The sequence below is a fragment of the Furipterus horrens genome, unplaced genomic scaffold (genome assembly GCF_987537825.1).
Source record: "Furipterus horrens unplaced genomic scaffold, mFurHor1.1.pri manual_scaffold_6, whole genome shotgun sequence".
Classification (NCBI taxonomy): Eukaryota; Metazoa; Chordata; class Mammalia; order Chiroptera; family Furipteridae; genus Furipterus; species Furipterus horrens.
In genome coordinates this window covers 99,804,802-99,832,043 of record NW_028327176.1, presented here as the reverse complement: position 1 = coordinate 99,832,043, position 27,242 = coordinate 99,804,802, and the positions used below count along the sequence as shown (strand labels likewise).

Below are 27,242 nucleotides of genomic sequence, written 5' to 3'. Positions count from 1 at the left end.
GGGAGCCCAGAGTGGCCTGGACAGAGGTGATTTGGGCACCTGTTCTCATGAGTGGCCCTAAGAAAGCTCCCACCCTTCAAAAGCAGCAGCTTCTAGAACTACATGAAGAATTCTTGCTTTATTTGGACCCAGTCTAACTGAGGAATTCTTTGCTGAATAAAAAACTAGGAAAGCATGTTTCTCTTTCCCTGGTTATGAATGAACCACCACAATAGAAAGATGTAAATACTTTGCTTTATAACCCTGGTTATTGATTCACAGCCAGACTATCCTCACATCCAATTGACAACGTTAGCATTTTAAGGTTTTCATCCTGACCCTCTTATAGAAATACATAGAGTATCACTTAGTAATAAGTAAATGATTATAATGAAGTTAATATGTACAAATAGCTTATTTCTCATCAACTTCACAAGTAGGCTCAAGTTACTTCAGCATATTAAACAATGATATCATTCAGTTTTCTGAAACAGATACAAAAACACATATGGTCAACTATTTAACCACCCTCTCTCCAGCAGCCTCAATTCCACTTCCCTTTTACCTTCCAATCTCCACCCCTGAGTCACCAGTGTTCTCTGCCCCAGCTTTCTTCAATTGAACCTAGATATTTTAATTGGCCTCTTAAAAAAATTTATTTCAGCCTCACCTAACCTCTCATTCCTGCTTCTATTTGTGAGTGACTAAAACATTCATTGCATGGTTCAAACATGCCAGACATTGTGCTAGACATTTAGAAGGGGGGGGGTCTGGAGGAAAAGGGAAGAAGAGGAGAAAAAGGAGGAGAAGAAATAAGGAGAAGAGAGGAAAGGTGAAGGGAAGGGAAAAGAAAAAAAGAATCAGGATCCCAGATTTTAAGCCAAATCAGCCCTGCACGAATGCCTCCAGTTACCTTGGAAGGTCTCCACCTTGACCAGCTCGCGATCATTGCCTGTGCTGTCATCCCTCCTGACCCAGATGATGAGTCTGTCTGAACGGCTTCCTGTCATCTTATAGAAAAACTGCAGGCACTGCTGCTTCCTCTTTGGGTAAAGAATCCGAGACTCCAGCAAGGCTGCCTCTTCTGCCAGCCCCGAGCTGGTGTTGAAGAACATGAAGTAGCCTGCACCTGTGGAGAGAGCAGCCAGTGTCATGGCTCTGTCTGCCCACGCCTCAGGGCGCCCTCTACCTTTGTTAGAGGAAATAGTGAAACAACAGCCACTATCCAGGCAACACAAGCTAGAACTCCTCTGGGGAAAATCAAAAGAAGGTTGCATGTTCAGATATATTCCATTTGTCTCCATGGACAGACTCACTGGCTAGAGCCGCAGCTCTCCACTGCTTCTTTTGATCGGCTTTGTTCCCAAGTTGGTGAAACTTAGACCGCTGACTTAAGGAAATAGGGGCTTTAAGCAAAGTTTGATGGAATTTAGTGTCTATTAAAAGAAATTCTGTTTTCCTCATTGACTTCATTGTTTAAATTAGATTCATTCCAAAGACAAGAGCTGGCCTCCTAGTTGTATGAGAAACGGTGGGATTCACAGGTTTAGGGATTGGATTTTCAATATTCACATCGTTAAGTTCAATTTCACCTGTGTCTAGCCTAATAACCGTGGTAAAGAATCATCTTTTACTAATAGCGGTGGTAAAGAATCATCTTTACTATTCATAAGAAGGGGCATTCAAAGAATATTAGGGACTAATTGAGGATTTCTCTTGTATATAAAGAAAGCTTTGAGACCTGGCCAGGTGGGTGGCTCACTTGGTTGGAGCGTCATCCTGTACACCAGAAGACTGCAGGTTCGATTCCTGGTCAGGGCACATACCTAGGGTGTGGGTTCAGATCCCCAGTGGGAATGTACAGGAGACAACCAATTGATCTCTCTCTCTCTTTCTCTCTCATATTGATGTTTCTCTCTCTCTAACCCCCTCCTTCCTTTCTATATAAAAGCAAAGAAAAAAATGTCCTTGGGTAAGGATTAAAAAAAAAAAAAGCTTTGAGAGACAAAGGGGAGAAATTGTCTACATTTGTGCCAGAACTGGGGTGTGTCCAAGTCATATATCTCAAAACTTTCTCCCCCCGAATAAGTCACTTAAAAAACCAACACATTTTTCAAAGTCAAGCACAACGAGCAATTATTGCATATTAAGAAGTCATTTAAACTGTACTCCAGAATTCAACCTCTTACCAATGTTCCACTTGAGGCATCCCACAAAGTGAAAATGAAGTGAGCATCTAGAACAGTTCTGGTTACTGAGGCAATAGGGTTCCTACTTCATCCTGCCTCCCACATGGGGCGTGTGCCTTTCAGATTGGCAGAGAGCATTGATATTTATATAAGCTTCCGACATGGCTTTAAAATGTTATAATGACTTTAAAATAATACCAGGAAAAATGTATTCTTGTATGTTCTTCTCAACACTTGAACTCACTAGCCTGAGACCTCTGCATTATGAATTAGAGTGCTGGCATTGAGGAAAACAAGAACTCGCACAGCCAAGAAGGTCTCCAGGTGGTCCTTGCTTAGGAATTCTGCCCAGATGGACTCAGAAGTCTGAGGCGCAAGTCCAATAACTCAGGCCTGGGAGTCAGAAAGCCTGAATTCTCACGCTGGCTCTGCCACTAACTAGGTGTTCATTCATCTTTCTGGGCTTTTTAAAAAAAGATTTAATTATTTATTTATTTGTTTGTTTTTGTTTGTTTGTTTGTTTTTTGAGAGAGGTGAAGGGAGGGAGAGAAACAGATTGGTTGCCTCTTGCATGCTCCCAACTGGGGACCTGGCCTGTAACCCAAGCATGTGCCCTGACCAGGAATTGAACCAGAGAATTTTCAGTCCACAGGCTGGCACTCAGTCCACTAAGCCACACCAGCCAAGGCTTTTTCTGAGCTTTAAATGGGAGACAGCTTCTACCCTTCAAGCTCTTTGAGTCTATGCTTCTACTCAAATGACGCCATTGCTCACTAGCTGAGGGGACATGGTTCCATGAAGTGCCTCCTGTGGAAGAAGCAGAATGGCCCAGTCAAGTTAACCTCATGAGCCTTCCTAGATATTTCTTCTGGGCTGTGGTCCTTTCCTTTCCTATTAAGATCTTAGAACATTTTTCTAGCATGTTCCTCTCACATGAAGTTCACCTTTTTGTTTATCTGGAAATTGTATATTAACTGAGCAGCCTGCCCACAGGAGAGACTGGATTAGAGTCCAGGATGAAAATTTAATGAGAATTTTAGGCTTAGATAACCCTTTGGATACTTGAGGGTATATGTTTAATAATCTAATGTGGGACAGAGACTTCTACCCTTTGCAAAGTCCAGAGGAAGAGTGGTGATGACTTACAACCTCTGACACTCTCCCTGGTGGCCTGGAATCTGATGACAAACTGGGTTCCTTTAGTGAAGGAAATATAATCAACTCGCACACAGGCATGGACTACAGGACTTTATAATATAGTCCAGTCTTTATAAAGTGATTATAATCTATAACTCCACCTGCTTCCAGATAGGGTTGAGATGACTTCAATGGCCAGCATTTAATAAAAGGGTGCGAGGAGAGGAAGGGATTAAGGGAAAAGCAGGGAGTGAAGCCACCAGCTGCAGATGGGGATTCTGTGTTATCTTCTTCCATCCTCACTGTGAAGTATTAACATGTTGATAGGCTGAGGGCTTCCAAAAACAGACTCAAAAAACAAAAATGACTTCCTGTGGACACAACGAGCAAGTGGTAGAGCCAGATTTCACACCCAGGTCTGTCTGGCTTTACGGCTTTTTCACTCACAAACTGTATATAGGAACTATCTGAAGTTGTGCTATTAAGTATGGTGGCTACAAATGTATGTGGCTATTTAGCACTTGAACTTTGGCCAGTCCAGACCGAGATATGCTGTAAGGGTAAATGACACAGCAGATTTTAAATACCTCATATGAAAAACTGAAGTCAGTCAGCAATAATTTTTATATGATTACACATTGGAATGTTAATATTTTAGATACAGTAGATTAAATAAAAAATATTATTAAAGAGACTTTCCCTTGTCTCTTTTTTATGTGACTACTAGAAAAATTTACATGATATATGTAGCTCACATTACAGTTCTATTGGGGAAACTGCTCTAGAGACATCAGCCTTATTCACAAAGCCATGTTTTATCAACCATATCAGCTTTGTCATCACTTGAATGCATCTTCCTGTTGCATGCCCAGAACCTCAATGCTTTTTATTGAGTTCATGATAAAGATAAATGTTCTCTGTCCATGTTTGGAATTGCAGGCTTGATAACTAACATTCCAGCTGAGGCAAAACATGCTGGCTGCCATTACCAACTGAACCTGATGAACCACTTCAGGTGTTTATCCTCTGTCCTCACCCACCTGTGCACTGTCTCACCAAGGTGTGATCCAGTTGTCCAGGCTGAGTGCTGTCCTCATGGACCCAGTAAGCATCATCTCTGGTACCCTGAATCATCCCACAGATGTTTGACTTTTCAAAAGCACAGTAGTCCAAAAGGGTATGGGTTGTGGCTGCAAATGACATTTTTGTCACCTGGTTAAAAATTAGAAGCATCTCATTCAAAGTACCTAAGGTCTTAGATAACGAAGACCTCATGAACTGGAACACGAGCCTTCCATTTTCTTGACATTTTCTCAAATGCGAATCCTACTGTCACCCATTAGACCTTAGAACAAGCCAACCTTCATGCAGATCTACCCACCACAGAGTCACAGAGTTAAATAATAAAAAGGCCTCTTATTGTGTTTTTCTATAAATGCCAACCCAAACTCCTTAGATCAAGAACAAAGTACCTACAACACTGGACTTTGTACCTAGTAGATCCTCTCTATGTACCTGTGGAAGAGAATGAAAGAATGTGTCTCTGAAAGACTAGTGGAGTCATTTTAGAAAATTTCATCTCTGAGCATTAACTTACTCTAGGAACAACTAACTATCCTGGGCAAAGAATTTTGCAGGATACACAATACTTTCAAATCTACTACCTATCTTGAGCTTTACATAATGACGCACCCTTCAAAAGGAAGCTAAAGAAGTCGGACAATTATAGCTTCTTAAATTGCTCCAGAACTTCCACTTTACAAAACACTATCATATAACTGATTGTCATAACCATCTTGTGATATAGGCGTTATAATTTTTTCCACTCTAGAGATAGAGAAATAAGTTTATATAATTTGCCCATCTTCTTTAACTTGAACATGATAGAAGAGTAAAGGAAAATGTACAAGAAACCTGGAGGGCCAGGGAATCTCTGCTGGGGCTCGCTGACTTAGACTCAGCCCCAGAGGTACTCACTGCAATTGTACATTCGGTTCAGCCTCTCCAAATCGGTGTCACTGAAATCCAGGCGTTGCCCAATGATGGAGTTAAACTGAGGGATCTTGGTCGTGATGGTAGGAAAATTTTTACTCTTGTTATATGAGAAAGGCGCATAGTGCATCAGAGACTCGTAATCATAGGGTGTGTTGAGGTCTGTGATGAAGCTGTCATCATAGATGTTAAAGTTGTGCTCGGAACCTGTCAGGGAGAGAACGCACAGGTTCTGCGTGGTCCTGCTATTTTCCCGTCCTACCTTCTTTGACTAGATGCTCAAGCAGAGACCAAGAAAGAAAGGTAAATTTTATATATTTATGTATTTTTTACAATTAGCTTTGAAATATAAAATTAATAATATTATTGATTAATATTAACTGGTAACCATCTACTACATAATAGTATGCAAAATTATGATAGTGAATATTAAATGCATAATTAATACACACATATTATAGTTAAAATTAATATACACATATAAATTATTAAAGATATGTACATATTTAAATCAAATATTCTTTTATAAATAAATAAATGTGTATATATATGTAAAAGGGTTTAAGAAAGAGAAGATAAAATATCTGAGTAGAGGCAGGTATTCCAAATGACAGAAAACAGAAATTCTGAATTCAGAAAAATATTCAGAATTGATACATCTTGCTAATAAGTAAGTACCCCAAGAGCTGTACCTGGCCAGCTCTCCCACAGGTTAGGAAAAGGAAATCCAGGGTCAGGGGGAAAGATAAGCAGCTGTCAAGAAAGAGGCATCCTTTCAATCAAAGCTCACATCCTTCTGTTCCAGAAAGAAAAATAAAATAGGAAGAAGAAATTTGACTTTTTGTTTAAAATAGGAAAGGAAAATCTTTTTATGAGATTAGCCCAAGCAATATATATGTACTGCACTGTGAAATGCTGAAATGAGAAGCCAATCAGATGTTCTTTTAATCCACTAGCCATCAGAAATGTATTGTTCCAGCTGCAGATTTTTAATTTCTTTCTTAGGGAATGATAGAAAAATGGACTGAAAATGCTCCTAACTTCCCATCTTCACATTCTCCTTGTGTCGCTTACCATCCAGTCGCTTTAAACAGTTAGAAGAAAACGTAACTGTCTTTCACAGACCTCCACACAGGAACATTAAGGACTGAGGAAGTGTGGCACAACCTGGTGGGTGGCCCTGCGGGTGCTGGAAGGAATCTCCAAATGCTTTGGGAAAAGCCAATGAACCCCTTTGATCAAGATCTTTTAACTATAAAATGAGAATACAGATGTTTCATCTCCTAACTCATGGGGATTTTATGGGGACTTGAGAGGGATCAAAGCATTTTCAAACGGTGAGACAGGACTGCAAGAAATAAACAACCCACGCAGGGAAGGGGGAAAGTAAGTCCTTCTGGAGGACTTGGTCCAGATGCCAGCTGAGGGGGTGGGACTGTACAGAGCATCGAGGTGGTGTTAGGACTGGGGATTGGATCTGAGATCTCCTGGTGACTCTTGGTGGAACCTTAGCAAGGCACTTTAGACTCCTTAACTTACAATAAAATCATCAGGTTAGAATAGTTCTTTTTATTCTTTATTATTCAAGGATCCTTATTAGACTGCTTTACCAAATAAGTGTTTTTAGTAATTTAAAATTTTAATTTAATACATTTTGTCATGCTCACTATCTACTGGGAGCTGTGCTAGGTGGTAGCCCCTGGAAGTGAATAGGACAAGCTTGGTCCTGCTTTCAGCAAACTCATATCTGAGAGCCTTGAAGAGGGAGTGATCAGAGGTCAGTCAGCAAATCATTTCTGTAAAGGGTCAGATAGAAAATATTTTTGGTTTTGCAAGCCATAGGGTCACTGTCACAACTCTGCCATTTAGCACAAAAGCATCCAAAGACAATACAAATGGATATGACTGTGTTCCCAAAAAACTTCATTTACTAAAGCAAGTGGATATGGTCCACCAGCTGTAGTTGGCAAATTCCTAATAGACCTCAGAAGTTGTCTCTTTTTCCTTACTGGAAGGGAACAGATCAGAAAACATGATTCTGACTTAAAAAATGGAGTAAATTGCCAGTACAGTGTGTTCTTAGGTTAAATGATAAATAGGATCGTCATCCGCTGAAGATGAGATGTAATAAAATTCATCAATTACCCTGAGCAATAACACTGCCCTCACTTATGATCCTATTGCATTTGCTGTCTCGCTTGAGAACAATTCTTCTGTGATTACAGGCAATTTTGATATAAGGAATGATACCTGATGAAAATAGAGATAGGAGATGCGCAAACATGTGTTGAGTAACCTGGCAAACGTGTCGGCTCCCTCTGACAAAGGGGACCTCGTTTGATCGAACACCATCTTAAGAGTGCTAAGTCATGTGTTCCTCAATAAGTGCTGTGAACGTTTTCTGCTTCCTCACACATTCTTCAGCAAGTCAAAGCATATGTATGGAAAGGTAAGAAATTCAGGCTGCTAGGCAAAAGTAGGCAAAGTCTAACAGTGCCCTGAATTCTCACAAGCAGAGATTTGGTTCTTTCCCCTCCACACAGATCCAGTTTTAATGCAATTACCCTGAGAAACAAATATATTACATTTTCTCTATTATTTCATATCTGGGTGAATACTCTCTAATACTTCTCTAGATTGAACTGGCAGGCAGGAAAGAATACCACCTGGCTTCTTTCTCAGAGGTTGGGTGGTAGGATGGCTGAAAGTGTGAGTGGGCCCAGTTCTGGAAATGTATTAGATTTACAAACCACACCCATCTCCCTCCTTCTGCCAGCACTCCCCATGCATAAGAATATCAGGATAAGAAGTACTGGGAGGCACACAGATTGAGAAAACCCATAGGTGACTTTGATTTGCTTAGCTATCCTCGCACAACCACTGGTCAACCTTACTCCAAAATAAGCTAGTTCTGGCCAAAGGTTTTGGGGATTCATATTTAGTTTTAAAGTATAATCAGTTCTTCCAAGTCTCTTAAAGTAAAATTATTAAAGATTCACTTCAATATATGAACTCACATATGAAATTGGGATCTAAAAAAACAGATAATTACAAAGTAATTATCTGCTTCATAAAAACTGTGTGTGGTAATAGTTAAGACACTTCTAATACATTGAAGTTTCATTAATCTGTTGCTGCAAGAAATAATGATTTCCCACTCCCTGACCTAATTCCTAATTAAAAACTGGTGTTTTCAGAAACACAGCATTGACTCTTTTTCCTGGTACATTGAGAAACTGTTCAATATATTATGTTTTCGTTTACTCAAAAGCACTCTACTTAGTTGTCCCAAATAATTAAGAAAGGCGGTATCCAAGGCAGTCTAACAAAAGTAAAGAACACTGAAATTGTTAGAGCAATAATTGCATGGTAGTATTGAAATAAAACAGCATTATCCTATGTCTAGTGTGGGCTGGGGCAGAAGAAGAGTAGTCCTTAGAAAGGAGAAAGATAAGACCAGTAAATTTTGATGAACCAGAGCTCAGACTGCTAGCCAGAATTAAGAGGTTTGGGGTGCAATTTCAGAAAAAGGTATTCATTTTTGTTGCTGTTTTGCTTTGTTTTTAAACACCTATCATTGATTTGTAAAGCGCCAAAATAAAAAAAAAAATTCTTGAGTATGTCTTAGGGCCATCATATTCAACTAAACCTTCTGTAGGCTCCCACAATTATATGAAATTTCATATCCAGAAAAATGACCCAAGCATCCTCAGAAACCTAATGCACTTTACTCACTAAGACAGGAAAATAGACAGCATTTTAGAAAGATTTTTCAACAAAAACACTCAAACGAAGCAAAGGCTTCTGACTGAGTTCCAATTAACCCCTACTTAAAGTTACCATTGCCTGAGACCCTTGTGTGGGATCAGTTATGATCAGATCAGCACAATCCATGAGGCAAGCCAATAAATTATGCTCTCTTTATATTTTGTGTTCCCACTGGAGAATCTGAACCACAGGCCCACACACAGATCTGGCCTGGTCATCCCAGGGTTGGTCTCAGCAAGTAATAAAGGTAATAATAGCACATTCCATCATCCACCTTGGGTTTGTACATACCTGGAAGAATTTCATCCCACCAGATTTTCACATAATCATCCCGGTCAGACCTTGACTGCTCATGGTAAAATCCCAAAGCATGAAGGATCTCATGCTCAATGATGGCTTTAAAGTCACACGTCTGGCCAATGGAAAGGTTCTGTCCCACATGTTGGTCACCAACCTCAGACCAGCACCTTCAAAGGGAAGAGGAAAATTGTCTCCTAGATAATGCTTAGGTGGCTGTAATTGATAGGATGTCAGAAGACAAATTAGAAGGAAGTTAGGTTTCATTTTAAAAGATATTGTCAATAACATTCTCATATGCTGAAGTTTTGATGATAAGAGACTGGTTAAATAAGAAACATTTCCTGGAGGTATGTTATGCAGTCTTTAAAAATGATGGTCCATTTGTTTATTTTTTTTCCTTTATTCCTCTTGCCCCAGGAGATATATAGGCAAAAATATTGCTACATGGGATATCTGAAATTTCATTGCCTGTTTTCTGCTAGAATTTTTATGGTATAATATCACGGCATATTTAAGTCTTTTATCCATTTTGAGTTTATTCTGGTGTACGGTGTAAGTTGATGATCTAGTCTCATAATTTTGATATCCATGTCTAGTTCTCCCAGCACCATTTACCCAAGAGACTGTTTTTATTCCACTGTCTGCTCATGTCCCCTTTGTCAAATATTAATTGACCATGGAGACAGGTTTATTTCTGGGCTCTCTATTCTGTTCCATTGATCTGTGTGTCTGTTCTTATGCCAGTACCAGTACAGTGGCCTTGTAGAATAGTTTTATATCAGGTATTGTGATCCCTCCAATTTTATTGTTCTTTCTCAAGATTGCTGAGGCTAAGTACCCATCAGAAGATGAGTAGATCAAAAAACAGTGGTACATTTACATGATAGAATACCTCATAGCAGAAAAAAGAAGGAACTCCTACCTTTTGTGACAGCATGGACGGAACTGGAGACTATTATGCTAAGTGAAATAAGCCGATCAGTAAAAGACAAATACCATATAATCTCACTTATAAGAGATATCTAATGAACAAAATAAACTAATGAGCAAAATAGAATTAGAGACAGGGAAACATAGAACACACTGACAGTGACCAGAGGGGAGGGAGGATGGAGATAATGGTGGAAAGAGGGGAAGGGACTAGTCAAAGAACATCTATGAATGACCCATGAACATGGACAATGGTGTGGGGATTGACTATGGAGTGGGGGGTGGGCCAGGTGGAGGAGGGCAAAGGAGGGGGGATTGGGACAACTGTAATAGAATAACAATTTTTAAAAATCTCAGAAAATAACTATCCATTACAAAAGTGTCAAATTAATTCTAATAATGCATCAGGTAGAAAGAAGTAAATATGGGCATTCTTCCTCATCTCTATAAACCCATAATGTATACCAAAGAATAATACTATAGCTTCTTTTCTTTATTTATTGATTTTCAGAGAGGGAGAGGAAGGGGAAGAGAGAGAGAGACATTGATTTGTTGTTCCCCTTATTGATGCATTCGTTAGTTGCTTCTTATACGTGTCTTGACCAGGGATTGAACCCACAACTGTGGCCCATTGAGATGACTCTCTAACCAGCTCAGCTACCTGGCCAAGGCCACCATGGATGTAATACCAAAATATTGTCTCTGAGTAATGGTTGTGGTTGACTTTCATTTTCTTTTTTATAGTCTAATGAATTTCCAAATTTTCAAATTTTCAAATTTTATGACTGTTAAAAAAAAGCCTCATTACTGATACCACAGACCAGGCTGCTTAATTATTTCTAAAAGGCTCCAGACAAGATGGACCCGAAACTTCCCTCAGAAAACAATAAATTTAGGAAATGCTGGAAGATGTGTTAAATTCCTCATGGTATAACCTCTTGCCCATTTTTCCCAGTTATTTTGTTTTTATTTTTCTCATTAATTTGATTTTCTACCTCTACTAGCAAACCCAGAGCTTTCCACAAATTGCCTTCTTACCTGATTTAAGCTGAGAAGCAACAATCTATGCTCCAAGAAATGTTCAACAGAATAAAAGATTTACCAATAATTTTAAATACTACCAACAGATTGCAAGTTCTTGGTGATAGTCACATTGTCTTACCTCCATTATTTTCTCCAAATTCACTAATAACATATACCTACAAAAGCTAATGAGTTCTCTACTCAGAGATAGATCTTAATTATATTATAACAACTTTATTAAGGTATATTTCCATACCATAAAATTCACCAATTTTAAGTGTACAATTCAATGATCTTCAGTAAATTTACTGAATTGTGCAAACATCCACCATGATCAACTACCATTTCTGACAGTAGAATTTTGTTACCAAATCAGAGTTTACTCTGTAAAACACCCACAAACCACAGGAAGAATTCATTATTTATCACTTTTTAAACATCCCTTCTCCAACAGAAAGGCGTAAGTTGCATAAATGCTATAACTCCACCATTCTGTGAATCTTTGATCTTGTCTTTTTGAAAGAACCCAGTTAACCTCCAGCATGAAGTGAGCAGGGCCCTGGAGGATTCGGGGCACTTTGGCCAGCCCCTTGCCTAGAACTCTTCCTCCCTTTCCCCTCCTCTAATTTAAATGTAACAGAGACACCTCCTGGCTATAGACAATGATTCTCCCAGATTCAGGTTTTACCAAGAATGTCCCTCAAAGCTGACCTACCCCTTCATCAGGTGCCTGGGGACTGAGCTGCATACTGAAAAGAAGCCAAGAGAATTTTACTTGGAAAAGGAGAACTTTTAAAAAATGGTCATTTTGACGTTGTTTTATTTTAAGAGAAATAACTTCTATCTCTTCATAAAAAAAGTGATTCAAAAAGTAGTTGTTAAAGAATGGAAATTAAAAGTGTAAAGGAGATGAATGTTTTTCCTAAACATTTTAATGAATAATTAAAGGCTTTGGTACATTTCTGATGCTCAGAGGTTGCCAAGGGACAAGATGAAGTCAAGAGCAGAGAACCTCTACAATCTGTGCTCTTGGCAGGCCCTGAGGTATACTTTCAATGTTTTTCCTTCACAGAGAAATAAGCTATCCAGGTAAGTGCTGTATTTCCAGTTATGGGATCCACAAAACCTCAAATAATAAACTATACAGGGAACAAATTCACTATGCTAGCCCCACAGGTGTCTTCTGGAAATATCCTCAATGTCAGTGAACAAGGTAACGACCCACCAGTCATTCAAATAAAAAAATCTTGATCATCTTTGATTTCTCTCTCTTCCAACCCCTCACATCTACTAATCACTATGCTCTGATTAGTCCACCTCTTTACATATTTCTAAAATTTATTCTCTCTTCTTTATTTCAACAGCCTTTTTTTAGTGTAAGTCCCTTTCATTTCTTTCCTGGAGGACTGGGACATCCTTTCATTGATCTGCCGCCAGTCTTGACCCACTTCAATTCTTTACCCTCTGTTGCCAGAGCAATCTTTCTAAAAGGGAAAGTTGAACATATTTGGACATGAGTTGACTCCCTTACACATAGCCCTCTATTACCAGGCTCCTGCTTCTTTTCCTGGCTCATCATTCATCACTCTGCCCTTTACATGCAAAGCTTCAGACAGTCTGAACTTTCTGAGTTCTCCAAGTAAATCAGGTTTCTATTCATGTTTGCTCTCTTCTTCCCTTTCTCTCTTCCCCTCCTTCTCCTTCTTCCTCTTGCCCTTTTCCCTCATTCTCACTCTCTTTCCACACCCCAGCTGGCCTCCCCTCTGCTCTGCCTCTATGTCCTTCCTTCGTCACCTCTAACGCTCAGCCTTGCTCTCCTTGACACATCACCTCCCACTATGTCAGAAGTCCTGCTTCTGTCCTCCTATAGTCCATGGCACTCACCCCAGGGAATTGGAATTATTTACCTGTTGTGTCCCCACTCCCCCTACCTGCCAACTGTAAACCTTGTGAGGTCGAGGCTGTGTCTCATATGTCTTTGTACCTACAGACTAGCATGCTTCCTGGTACATATAGGGGTTCATTAAAAAAATTCTTTTAATAAAAGAATGAGCTAAGAAAAGAACTGCTTGGGCATGAAAGGTATGTAACTTGTATCTAAGTAGTCCTCAGAATATTACTTTCTTTAATAGCTATTTTTTGCATATTTTTTTTTCTTAAGAGACTAAATCACGTGCTGATTTCCTTCATCTCCATTGTCCATCCATGATTAACAAAATCCCCACCACAAGAACTACACAACCAAATCCAACCAGATTAGTCCATGCTGCAGTTCCCAGTGATGGAAAATGCAGCATGAGCTGACGACACCTCCTTGTCGGGCTTGAGGACAAACCTAGAGTCACAGCAGATGGCAGCCTTGCTTCCCAGCTCCTCTAGCCCAGGTTGGTTGACATAAACACCACTGAAGAAAATGGGCTTTTTTCTTGATATACCATTTACTTCTTCTTAGAAATAAATAAATATGAAGAGCAAATTTACACACAGAACTTTTAAAAAAGGTCCCATCAATTATAGAATACCATAATGTACAAGAGTACCATAACAAGGGTATAATTTGCACTTTAATAAACTTGACTTTTTAAAAAAAAGTAATTTAAAATATGATCTAAACCTAAGAAAAGAACTGAGATAAATCTCCTTCAGGCCCAGAGGTATTCAAACAGCTCACTCTCTGTATAACATGTTAAGAATGTTGCTTAAGTTAAAAATTCACAGTAAAAGATTTAAATTTGATTTTAGTTTCTTTCCAATGTCTTCTTTTAGTCTCTGAAAGAGATATGTCACTTTTTATAAACCAAAAGATGCATGATTTTCACTCTGTAGAATTTCATACTAACCCGTTAAGCTGCTGAAAGATGATATATGAGCTCTCTCCTTCGTAGGGCTTGAAATCCACACAGGACTTGAGGCGGAACATTTCAAAGGTATGAAGAATGGCTCCTTTGGCATTCAGTTCTGCAGAAGTTGGTAAAACTACCAATAAGCATTATTGCTTATCTTGGATAACATACATAACATAGTTTTGAGAAAAACATGCCACCACATGAAATCCACAGAGGTCCATTATATATTTTTTGATAACAAACAAATTTCTTGAAAACTAAAACTGAAAAATTAGTTGTGGGCCTAAATATCAAGGGTATATGTTAAATACATGATGTAAATATAACTACAAATTAAGAATACACATATGTATATGTATGTGGTTAAACCAAATAGTAAAATAACTTCTCCACTTTCTTTTTCCTTCCCACATTTCATGCAGATTCTTAGTTCATTGCCTCAGGACAGAAGCAATGATGATGGTGTTCCTTACTCAGACTAAACAGAAATCTCTTGCTGGAGGGTGAGAGCAGAGTGTAGAGAGGTTTGTGGGTTCAGAAAGCGTAAGTGCATAGGGTATATTACCCTCCTTCCCTTAAAGACCCCTGGAGAGATGGCAAAGCTAGACAAGCAGGACTGCAGGCAGCCTTGGAAAAGATTGCTATAACCCAAGTTTAGAACCAAAGCAGCAGAAGCCTAATGGACCCGATGGGGCAAGAAGAACAGATACCTACCAGCAACCTGTGATGACCAATGACCAAAGATCAAATGTCTTTCCTTTCACCTAACATGCTCACATGTTGGGATTGCATAAAACAAGGACAGGGCTGGGAACAAAGATGCTCTAGAGGACTGAAGATTGTGTTTGACTATGTGTATGTGTGGTTTTTCTCTCCCATCAACTCATTGAAAGCTGATCGTTAGGTTAAAAATAAAGCTAAATGCCCTGGCGCAGTGGCTCAGTTGGTTGGAGTATCATCCTATACGCCAAAAGTTGTGGGTTCAATTCCCAGTCAGGGCACATGCTTAGGTTGCGGGTTTGATCCCTGGTCAAGGCATGTATGGGAGGCAACCCATAGATGTTTCTCTCTCACATTGATGTCTCTCTATTTCTCTCTCTCTCTTTGTTCTCTCTAAAAGTCAATAAAAACAGTCTCAGATGAGAAGTAAAAAAGAAAAAACAGGTAAAAATAAATAAATAAAGCTAAGTTATATAAAATTAAATTATATTTCTTGCACATTTGATTTTGTGCATTCTCTCAAAAAGCTTATAATTCTTGGCAGTTTACGAAGTACTTTTCTCATATTATCCTGGGCCTTAATTTTATTTAACAAACAAGTTGGAGATTCCACAGTTCAAATGTCATAAGATCATATCAAGGTCAGTAAAGAAATAGTCATTGGAATAATCAGTAAATTAACTGTGGAAACAACATGGATAATATAAACAAGAAGATGCATTAAGATTATGGGATGATTTTCATGAATTTTACCTATTCTTTCTTACTGACATCTATAATATGAAGATATGTATCCAGCAAAGCTTGGTATTCATAAAGGCGTAAGGAAAAAGTTTGATTTTATTAAATTAATGCTGTCTATATGGTCATGTTGCCATTGTTACCCTCAAGCCAAATAGCGGGAATGCTGAGAGGGGTTAATTTCAAAATCACACCATTCCTGACCTCCCACACATGAATAAGTTGTCAAAAGGGAATTAACAAGTCTGTAACAATTTTGTAAAAACTGTACCAACATCATTCAAAAAAGAAAAAGAAGGAGGCAGAGGAGGAGGGGGAGGAGGAGGAGGAGGTGAAGAATTAAAGGCCACTTGAAGCCTCCTTCTTCACCAGGAAGCCAACTCTGAGTGTGCCTCCGCTGATGTTTTGTGTGCTGTCTTTATGTAGGCGGTCTGCCCTACTTGGGACACTGTTAGCTCCCTGGGAGGAAGGGGCTTATCCCCCATTGTATTCCTAGTTCTCAGTTCTTCACTTTGCCACCACATAGTAAGTTTTACATAGTTCTGTCTTGAATAATCGTGTTCATTTAAAAAACCACTAGTTCCTCAGTTGGTTGGGCGTGCAAAGCAGGAGGTCACCCGTTCAATTTCTGGTCAGGGCACATGCCTGGGTTTTGGGTTTGGTCCCAGTTGGGGCGCGTACAAGGGGCAACCAATTGATGTTTCTCTCACCTCAGTGTTTCTTTCCTTCTCTTTCTCCCTCCCTTCCCCTCTCTGTAAAAATAAATAAAACCTCTTTAAAAATAAAAATAAAAACCACTAGTCCTCCTTAACCCTGGATCAAATAATATGAGAAAAAGAGTTAACTTCAGACACTAGAGGATGAGCATAGGAAGGTTAGGAATCCTTTGAGAGAGTTTTTGATTTGGAAATGGTGGAAGAGCTTAAATATCACAGATAACAATTTTAAACTTTGGGGAAATTTTAAGGAAAAAAAAACTCTTTGCACTGAAAAATGACTAAAACAGGTAGAAACTGTAGGAGAGAGACATTATTCTTGTATGAGGAAAAATCATTGGTTAAGAGTCACATTTATACCGTTTTGTCCATGAGGCACACTGCAATTCTTTCAGTGCAAGGAAGAGAGAACTCAAGCATAAATATGCAGTTGTGTTTTCTTGACATATCTATCACAGGGAAGAGATTGGGACTGCCTGATTGGCTGAAAATCAAGAGAGGGATCCTGGGGGAGAGGGGTATAAGTAGAGCCATGATTGATTGGCAGTAAAGGGGGCTGGTGACTACAAAATCTGTCCATAATCCCTTCTCTGGTCTTTGATCCATGAACTGTGAATGAATGGGAGAAGACTCCAAGGAGCTTAATGAAAAGTAGCAGATAGATGTCCCACCATAGTGGAGAGAGAATTTGAAGTTTGAGTCATGCCAGTTAGAGGGGCTGAGAAAAGTATTGGGCATTATTTTGAAACTCCAGAGAGGCCCTGATATTGTAAGAGTAAAGACAAAAGGCTTTGCTTTGAACTAAATCAAAACAAAACCTCCACAAATCCAAGATGATTAGTCAGTAATTTAACTGTTCTAGCAAAAAGTTAACACCGTTCAAAGAATAACAGAATGCAGAATCTCTACAGTATAGTATTTGCAATGTCTAATATATAACTAATACCAAAAGTCACCTTGACCTATTTAACCCTGATAGAATAGTATAACCCCTAACTGTAGAATACAAGTTCTTTCAAGTTCACATACAACATTCACCAAGATAAACCATAAGTTAGACCACAAAAGAAGTCTCAGTAAATTTCAAAAAATTGTGATCTTATAGAATCTGTTCACCAACCTCAAAAAAAACTTAAAATCAATTTTAGACTCTCTATCTAGAAGAGTTCCAAATAGCTGAAAATCTACAAACACACTTCTAATTAACCCATGGATTTTTAAAAATCATAACAGAAATTAGAAAATATCTAAAATAAAGTTTAATAAAGATAAAACATATCAAAATTTGTGGAAAGCAGTAAAAGCAGTGCTTCAAATAAAATTTATAGCTTTGGGTGCCATATTATAGCATTATATCATATTTTAAAAATGAAGATTTAAAGTCAATGATATCAATTTCTACCTTAAATATGAAAAAAGTGCAAATTATACCTGATGTAAGTAGAACAAAGGAAATAATAAAGATAAGAACAGAAAGCAACAAAACAAAAAGCAGAGGAATAGGAGAAAATTAACAAGTCAAAAAATTTGTTCTTATAAAAAGCAAAAATATAAAATAAAATAAATAAAATCATGGTGAGATACCACCTACAACCACTAAAATGGCTGCAGTTAAAATGATTACCACCACCAATGTTAGTGAGAATGTGGAACAAATGGGATACTTATACATTGTTAGTGAGAATAAAACATGGCATTTTCTTATAAAGTTAAACATATGTTTACCATATAGTCATGCAATTCTATTCCTAGACGCTTACCCAGAATAAATAAAAACCATATATCCACACAGACGTGTATAAGAATGATCACACCAACTTTCTTATAATAGCGTCAAACTTGAAACAACAATGTCTGTCTATTCTCAGAAATTGGATAGATAGTTGCAATGAATTCAGGAATAGTTGTAATAAATTCAGAAATATTACTGAATAATAAAAAATAACTACTGGTCTAAAACAATATGGAAAAACTTAAAAAAACATGTTAAGCAAATTGCTTTTACAGCCGCCATTACTCTCTAATGCCAGCACCTCCTCTAGCTCGCTGAGCTCCAGCTGAAGGACAAGGGGGTTAAGTAAAGAGATATCTACACCATGCCTCATACAAAGCAGATTGCCCACAAATCGACGCAAGAAGTAACTAGGTACCAAAGCTGTTCACAAGAGTGCGCCCTCTACTGGAGGGATGAAGAAACCTCATCGTTGCAGGACTGGTACTGTGGCACTTCAGTAAGTTAGACATTATCAGAAGTCCCCTGAACTTCTGATACACAAACTTCCCTTCCAGCCTCTGGTGTGAGAAATTGCTCAGGACTTCAGAAACAGATCTGCAATTCCAGAGTGATGCTATTGGTGCTTTACAGGAGGCAAATGAAGCCTATCTGGCTGGCTTTTTTGAAGACACCGATCTGTGTGCTACCCATGCCAAATGTGTAACAATTATGCCAAAGGATATCCAGCTAGCACACCACATACATGGACAACTTGCTTAATAATCCACTATAATGGGAAACATTTTATTCTTTAAAAAAAAATGTCTTCTTTCTGTTATTGGTAGTTCTGAATGTTAGATTTTTTTTTTCCATGAGGTCAAAAGGACCTAAGTATATGATTGCAATTGGAAAATAGGGGACAGAAATCAGGTATTGGCAGTTTTGCCATTTTCATTTGTGTGTGCATTTTAAAAATATAAATGCGGGGTCATAAAGCATTAATGGGTATCAAAACATTTCAGTGAACAAGTTACAGCGGTTCAACTTTATAACAATATAAATAAACCTATTAACTTTTTCTAGACTATGCCAGCATTTGGATTTTTTAAAAACAAGTAAATTTCTTATTGATGACAACTAAATGGTGTTTGTAGAATTTTCATCGTACAGTAGATTTCACCCATTCACTGTGCTTTTCTAACTGAGTTGTCTTACATGCAAGTACATGTTTTCAATGTTGACTGACTTCTGTACTGTTCCTGTAAGCTTGATATTAAAAAATACATTAAGCTATAAACAAACAACAACAGAAAAAGACATGTTAAGCAAAAGAAGCCAGATATAAGACAAGTGTTAGACATGCAGAATCTTGGGCCCCACCTGGACCTACTCTACATTTTTATTCTATTGTTTTTCATTTTCACCTGAGGACATGCTTCTTGATTTTAGAGAGAGGGGAAAGGAGGGAGAGAAACATCAATGTGAGAAGAACATCAACTGGTTGCCTCTTGTACATGTCCCAACTGGGGACCAAACCAGTAACCTAGGTATGCGTCCTGACCAGGAATTGAACCCATGACCTTACAGGACAAGGCTCCAACCAACTGAGATACACTGACCAAGGCCTACTCTACATTTTAACAAGGTCATCAGGGGACCCTAATTTTAAAGTCTGAGAAACTCTCACACCTCACAGAAGCATGGTGAAGGGCAAATAAAATATCAGGTGAAGACAGCAGTGCCTGTCCCATAATAGCAATTCAATAAGTATGTCTATGTTTTGATGGGAGGAGGGTAGCTCAGGTGTGACAAACAGGAAGAATTGTCATGGGGAAAAAAAGAACCCTTTAAAGTTGCTGTTTCTTAAATCATGTTCTAATAAATACAAGTGTTCTATGAATTTGCAAGTATGTTGGCAAGTGCTGGGGAAAAACAACTCGGCTCACTTTTCCATAAAATAACTGAGAACAGCAGCCCTTGTTTATATCAAGCTCTCCTCTAGGAAAGGACTGGAGGCAGCCCTGGTAATAGTGATGAAAAAGTCTGAACCGTGGTAACATCTCCCGAGAGTGGGAGCAGCCCAGCAGCCCGTCAGGACCGAGCAAGCTTGTCCTAGCTTCCCCTCTCCTCTGTGTCCTTCCTCTGTCTGCCCCGGCCTCACAGGCATTGCATCACCATGGCTGCTCAGGTATCAGCCAGCTGCTGGAGGTCAGCCAGTGTCCACACGTGGCTTCTAATACTTGCTCGCTTCCACCAAGTATGATTTCCAACAATGAATAAAACATAACTTAGTCCTTTATCTTAGAACGAAAAAAGAATAAAATTTATTAATATTGAAGAACAAGGACTTTGAATTGTGGAATAGAGACTTTGCTGTTCTCAAAAATGTGGCATGTTTGTCTTGTAGCAAAAAGGGAGATCAATATGCCCTGGCTGGTGTGGCTCAGTTGGTTGAGCGTTGTCCCACAGACTGAAAGGTTGTGGGTTTGATTCCTGGCCAGGGCACACGCCCAGGCTGTGGGTCCGATCTCCGGTCAGGGCCTGTACAAGAAGGCAACCGGTCAATGTCTGCCCCTCCCCAACCGCCCTCTAAAAAAGCAATGAGAAAAATGTCCTCAAGTGAAGATTAAAAAAAATAATAATAAAATAGAAAGGGAAGATCAATATGCTGAAAATAGTCTCCTTTTACCATATTTAGATTCACATAAGCAAACTATTATTTAAAGTGCAAATTTTCCATTGCTGTGATGCCAAATTACATTTCCTTGTGTTTTCGTTCTTGATGGTGCTTCTGGTATTATTAAGATATTAATGTCTTCTGCCTTTTAAAAATTATTATTTGATATTCTACCTCAGACTGGTGAAGCAGCATTGAGACTTACATTACACTGACATCTCTCATCCCAGGAGATACATCGTCAGTGCTTGGAAACCCTCTTAGACATTGCTGGCTACTCCCAATCTGAAGCTAATAAACAGGAGGAGGTGGGGGGGGGGCGGTTTAAATTCCAAGTTTCTAATGAAGAACAATTAGTATTACCCAGATTGTCGGCCAGAATATAAGGAATGGGGAACTTCCACCTGGTGCTGGGGTCTCGCAGGCCATTCCTGGAGTTCTGTGTAAAAACAAAGACAAGAGTCACCGGAAAGGCGCATCCTCTGGGTCTCCTCCTCCACTCAACTCTCACACCACAAATAAGCTGTCACACAAGTCAATAATTTAGTAGCATTTGTCTTCTGATTATAAAAGGGACAGTTCATTACAGACAACTTAGAAAATTCAGAGAAATTATTAAGAACAAATTAAAGGAGACCTGCAATTCCCTCAAAACTGAAATAGCCACTTAAAACATATCAGTGAATTTTCTTCTCTCTCATTCTCCACTTATTGGGAAAATCGGGTGGACAAAGCAATTTAATAATTTTAGACTCTTTTGTGATGTTTGCTAATTTTTAAATCTGTTTTTGTCACCATTGACCATGGTGGAAGTCCTTGTGGGCACAGATTATAAATTAGTTTCTTTCATCTCCCCTACTGGGCCCTTCCTAGGGCTCACAGAATGGAGGCTTACAGAATGTGACCCTCAGTCCTGAGGGATGGTATTGTGTCATGCATAGGCAGATACTCACCCGCAGGAGGATGTCCCCTTGAAAGAGGTCCAACCCGGCAGCTGGACATGGATTTAATAAGAAAAAAGAAATATTTGAATGAGCATTACTAAAAGGCAGCTCTCATCATAAAATTTGTCTCTTCCATTATAAATCTTTAATTATTCATCTTTACCTTGTGAAACTCTTTTGGAAACAATGCAAAAATTCCCTCTAATGGAGCAGATATATATAGCCAATACATAATATATTCTCACATCCTCTGTTTCCATTTTTGGAACAAGAAAGTTTGTCCAAGGATTTTAAAAGAAATGAGTTAGAGGAGATTGATTTAATTATTGACTCCAAGCCTCTCATACTTATGTAGATGAAATGGATTCCTGAGGCAGGAAGTGATGTAGGACGTTGTCAGCACCTCCAGAGCTTTAAAATTCTTGACTTCCCACCAGGGCCCTTCCTGTTATTATACCATCCTTCCTCCTGACCTAGGTAAGTGAGTTGATTTTGCTCTTTCCCATGAAAAACAATGGTACCCTCTGAAGCCAAGCAGCTAAGGCTGGGTTCCTGCATCACCTTTTCCTAGCTTTTCCTTCGTAACCCTAACCTGCATACAGGAGAGCAGCACCAGTAACACCAGATAGCGCTGATACCACTGGCCCACCAGCAGGGGGACCCAGGTTTGGAATGGCCTTCTCAGCAGGGATACTACCCGCTGATGTGGCCACACTCACGCCTAGGTTTTACATGAGCAACAAACAGTATGCATTTCCTGACGCCTGGCCTGGATCAGGGGTGAGGGGCAGGAGAGGCCTCTGCCAGAGTCATATGAACAAGCCCACTAAGACCTTGGTCCCAGAGATTGGTCAGCATAGGTGGGTCACGGAGGGGTGGGAGAAGTGCATATCCATGGAAAACCAGCCTCTGTCTAGTTTTTTCATTGTAGCATTGCCCAGTGCCACAGTTGTCAACCTGTGGGTCGCGACCCCTTTGGGGGTCGAATGACCCTTTCACAGAGGTCGCCTAAGACCATCGGAAAACACATATATAATTACATATTGTTTTTGTGATTAATCACTATGTTTTAATTATGTTCAATTTGTAACAATGAAAATACATCCTGCATATCAGATATTTACATTAAGATTCATAACAGTAGCAAAATTACAGTTAGGAAGTAGCAATGAAAATAATTTTGTGATTGGGGGCCACCACAACATGAGGAACTGTATTAAAGGGTCATGGCATTAGGAAGGTTGAGAAGCACTGGCCTAGTGTGTCCCAAGCATTGTTCTACGTGCTGGGGATATAGCAGAGAATAAAGCAAAACTCTCAGGAAGATTGTCTTCTTGATTGGGAAGGGAAGGGAGACAAACAAATAAACAAAAATGTAGAGTATGGCAGATGGTAAAAAGGGCAATAGGGGGAAAAAAACGTAAAACAGAGTGAGGGGGAAAAATGTTGAAGTAGGAGAGGATTGGTATTTTATAAAGAGCGGTCAGGGAAGGCATCCTGGAGGTGGTGGCATTTAAGTAGGAATCTGATGAAGTGGGGAGTGAAGGAAGAGTACTGAAGGCAAAGACAGCAGCAAACGGAAAGGCCCTGGGGCAGGAAAGCCTTGCTGTCTTAGAGCACTGCTTCCCAAATGTCAGCATCAGAATCTCCTGGAGGGTTGTTCAAACACAGATCGATGTGCCCCACCCCTAGGGTTTCTGTGTCAGTAAGTCTGGGGTAGGGCCTGAGAATTTTCATTTCTGACAAGTTCTGTGGTGCTGCTGGTGCTGTTGGTTGGGGGACCACACATCAAGGACCACTTTTGTAGAGAAATAGCTAAGAGGTCAGGGTGAAGAGAAGGGGTGGGGAGTAGTAACAAACGGGGTGAGAAAGCCGACCAGGGTTGGGTCATCTCAAGATTTACTACATCTAGGGGTCATCTGGGGCCTGTCAAATGGAGATGCTGATTCTGTAGGTCTGGGGTGGGGCCCAAGATGAGGCATTTCTAAGAAAGCTTTTAGGTGGTACAGGTGATACTGGCTTGTAGACCACATCTTGAGAATCAAGACCCTAGAGCAGTGGTTCTCAACCTTCCTAATGTTGCAACCCTTTAACACAGTTCCTCATGTTGTGGTGACCCCCAACTATAAAATTATTTTTGTTGCTACTTCATAATTGTAATTTTGCTACTGTTACAAATCGTAACGTAAATATCTGATATACAGGATATATTTTCATTGTTACAGATTGAACATAATTAAAGCATAGTGACTAATCACAAAAACAATATGTAATTATATATGTGTTTTCCGATGGTCTTAGGCGACCCCTGTGAAAGGGTCATTCGACCCCCAAAGGGGTCGCAACCCACAGGTTGCGAACTGCTGCTCTAGAGCCTTTATTTTGTGCTGGATGAGATGTCAACCAACACGAGGAAGCGCTGGAAGAGTAAAGGATTGGAATCTTCCACTTAGATGACTGGAGGGGAGAAGCGATGGGGCCCAATCAACATTAGGAGAGCTCTGTCCCTTGTGAAGCCTGGAGCGGGGAAGACAGAAGTGGGGGCGCAGTGACGAGGGCACTGCAGGGACCAGGCCAGAGATGAGATGGTTTGGACCAGGACTGAAAAAGAGAAAGTGCTGAGAAGTTACAACCTGTGACACAATTTGATGGTAGATCTAATAGCACTTGCTGATAGATGGTGTATATAAGGTATGAGAGAAAGCAAGAGTTGAGGAAGCTGAAGCTCTGAGCCTAAAGATCTAGGAAGAAAAAGCATCTACTGACACGAAAAAGACTGAGAGGAGCAGGTCTTAGGGTGAAAAAGGTTGTATCGGCATTGTGGGGCATAGAGTGAAGAGAGTAAAAAGGTGACATTCTTCTCTATATGATTTTCCTAAACAATTTGTGATTTCTGGCCATGTGGCTAATCCAATCAACCTTGACAGCTTGGCTGGAATGACCTGAAAAGAGAAAGGACACACATGGGAAAATTTCTCTTTGGGGTCGTAGTTCAGAAGTGGTGGTAGAGATGAAGAGTAAGAAATGGCTCTAAGGTAAAAGAACTGTTTTTTAGTAGATAAATAAGGATAGAGATTAGGAGACTAATTCTAAAGCCAGTCTGCTTTAAAGTAGAGTGGATCTCTCCGTCACTGACACCTTGACGACCTGACTCTAACAAGAGATGGATCACTTGTTGCCTGACTCTGAAGCCTCGGGGCCATTCACCCACTTACCTTGCTGCACTATTTCTATTCCACCCATGCAGTCATTCTCAAGCTTTTCCAATGAAATATCAACTAGCTTGCCTTCCTTGTAAATTGGACAAGGTGGGAGAAATTTAACACCCAGGTATGGGGTATTTTCGTTTTGTAGTCTTCCAATAGCACTGAGCTATGAGAAGCCCCGGAGGTGAGCCCCATCACTTCCATCTGTGATCTTGGGCCAGTCACCTCGGCTCCAAGGAGCCTGCTCTCCCCTCCTGCAACATGAAAATAGCACTTTATTCCACCACTGGATTTGACAAATAAATGTGCAATTAGTTATGAAAGCTTTTGTAAACTATGTATAGGTGTCTGTGACCATGAACACCTCTGTTTCCCAACAATCCTAAACAGAAACACCCGGAATGTAGAGGATTCTCCCTCACTTTAGAAGCAGGGAAAAAAGGAAAAAGAGAGATGGTAACTAAGCTTCTCTCTCCCCTCAGTAATGAGGGAGCCTGAAAGATTTCTTCAAGAAATTTCTTCAGAAACACCTTTGCACCCTTGTCTAAGTCCCAAGTAAACAGCTGTTAGTGAATATGGTGGCTCGGTAGAAGGGCTGGGTTTCTCCCCCCAACTAAATATTACCACAGGCAACTCCTTATATTTTGCTTTAACAAACAGAATAACCATTCATTTTTCTTTCCTTTTTTCAAAGTGGAAACTGGCAAAATGAAATATTTATAAACAACAATCTTATTATGTATTTCTAGATCCATTAAGCACATACTATTTCTCCTAGAAAATTTGATCTAACCATCATTCTCTTTCCAGATTTCCATTTTACAGAAACTCTGAAAATTCTAATGAAGTATCAATAAATAATTCTCCCCCCAGATTACTCAATACCATATTATGAAGATAATAGCTTTTCAGTAATACTACCACAGGATTTAAAACTATTTCAAGGCATTAATAATACAGAAATTGAACCCACCTAAATTGATTTCTGAAATATCCTTCTGTTCATCAAAACCTGCATCCTGCACTGTTAAAAAAGTAGAGGGAAAATTGTTACTAGTCTTGCTGAACAAAAGAAAGTTCATAAACACTCTCTGTGCATTTCAGTTGAACCTTACCATTTCCCTTAGACAGATGCTTGATCTGAAAGAAAATAAATATACAGAAAATGGATGACATATACTAGAACCAATATTTCTAAATACCCAGAAGAGTAGAATTTAACTTACTGATACAGCTGCTATGTGAGCAGAAAACAAGATGAAAGAGAGAATGCAAGTGGATCTAGTCCAAACCATTGTTGCAAGTGAACAGATGTTAGCAAAGACACCTTCTTATAAATGCCTCCTGGACCTTGCCCTGACTATCGTTTTGGAAACTTTGACCCTTGCATATTCAAAATAGTGCTAAAAAAAGTAATCAATGAAAATGTCATTGACCTTTTTGAGGACAGATACTAAATTTAACATAAAGCCTCAAGCTCCAGAGACTAGGAAAAGGTTTGAAAAAGTTAATAGTGAGGTGAGCATATAAAAATTAACAATGTTTCTATACACCAGCTATAACTGTTCATAAAATATAATAGATAAAAGATCAATTTCACAGGGGAAATAAAAATTATCTATAAATGATTTTTAAGTACTTAAATATAATAAAAAATAAATTAGATTCTTATGGAAAGGTTACAAAGCAATTATCAAAGGACATAAAAATGTTTGATCTATCTATATACAACAAATACATGTTTACTCATATCTATATAAACATTCATGTATAAGAAGACCAGTATAGTAAAGATGGTCATTATTTTAATAACTCTATAAATTTGATGTTACTCCAATCAAAATCTTAACAGGGTCTTTGTGGAATTTGACAAACTGACAAACTTTCTAAAGTCCACATGAAAGAATAAACCTCCAAATATAGATAAGAAAACTCTGAAAAGGAAGAACAAGGGGAAAGAAACTACCATAACAGTAGTTTTTATAAAGTTATGGTACAGAGTGTGATATTGTCAAAAAAGAGCAATGAGTCTATGGAATAAAATAGAGAGTATCAAAACAGATGCAAGTAAGTATGGAGATTTCATATATGAGAAACCAAAAATCAATGGAAAACTTTGTGTGTCTTTTTTTAAGAAAATAATGACATGGGGACAATAATAATGTTTATCTATGAGGAAAAATTAAATTCTCACATTATTAATAAAAATAAGTTCTGAATGGATTAAAGATGTAAATATTAAAATCTAAAAACTTCATAAAAAAGAAAATACAGGGAAATGCTTTTAAACTTGAGGTCAGAAAAGATTGTTTAAACATGAAACAAACATAGAAATCAATAAATTTGACTATATCAAAATT

At 38.9% G+C, this 27,242-nt stretch overlaps 1 protein-coding gene across 1 annotated transcript in view; it reads right to left on the bottom strand.

The window, feature by feature from the left end:
• MEP1A (meprin A subunit alpha) overlaps positions 1–26,177 on the bottom strand; it is a 33,883-nt gene extending 7,706 nt beyond the window's left edge. Inside the window, 11 exon segments of the mRNA XM_090280458.1 lie at positions 893–1,108; positions 4,346–4,495; positions 5,283–5,504; positions 9,357–9,532; positions 14,159–14,276; positions 21,096–21,171; positions 21,686–21,726; positions 25,856–25,906; positions 25,998–26,031; positions 26,033–26,086; positions 26,088–26,177. Of these exon segments, the coding sequence (XP_090136584.1) occupies positions 893–1,108; positions 4,346–4,495; positions 5,283–5,504; positions 9,357–9,532; positions 14,159–14,276; positions 21,096–21,171; positions 21,686–21,726; positions 25,856–25,906; positions 25,998–26,031; positions 26,033–26,086; positions 26,088–26,177 (1,228 nt within the window).
• Positions 26,178–27,242: the final 1,065 nt, after the last annotated feature.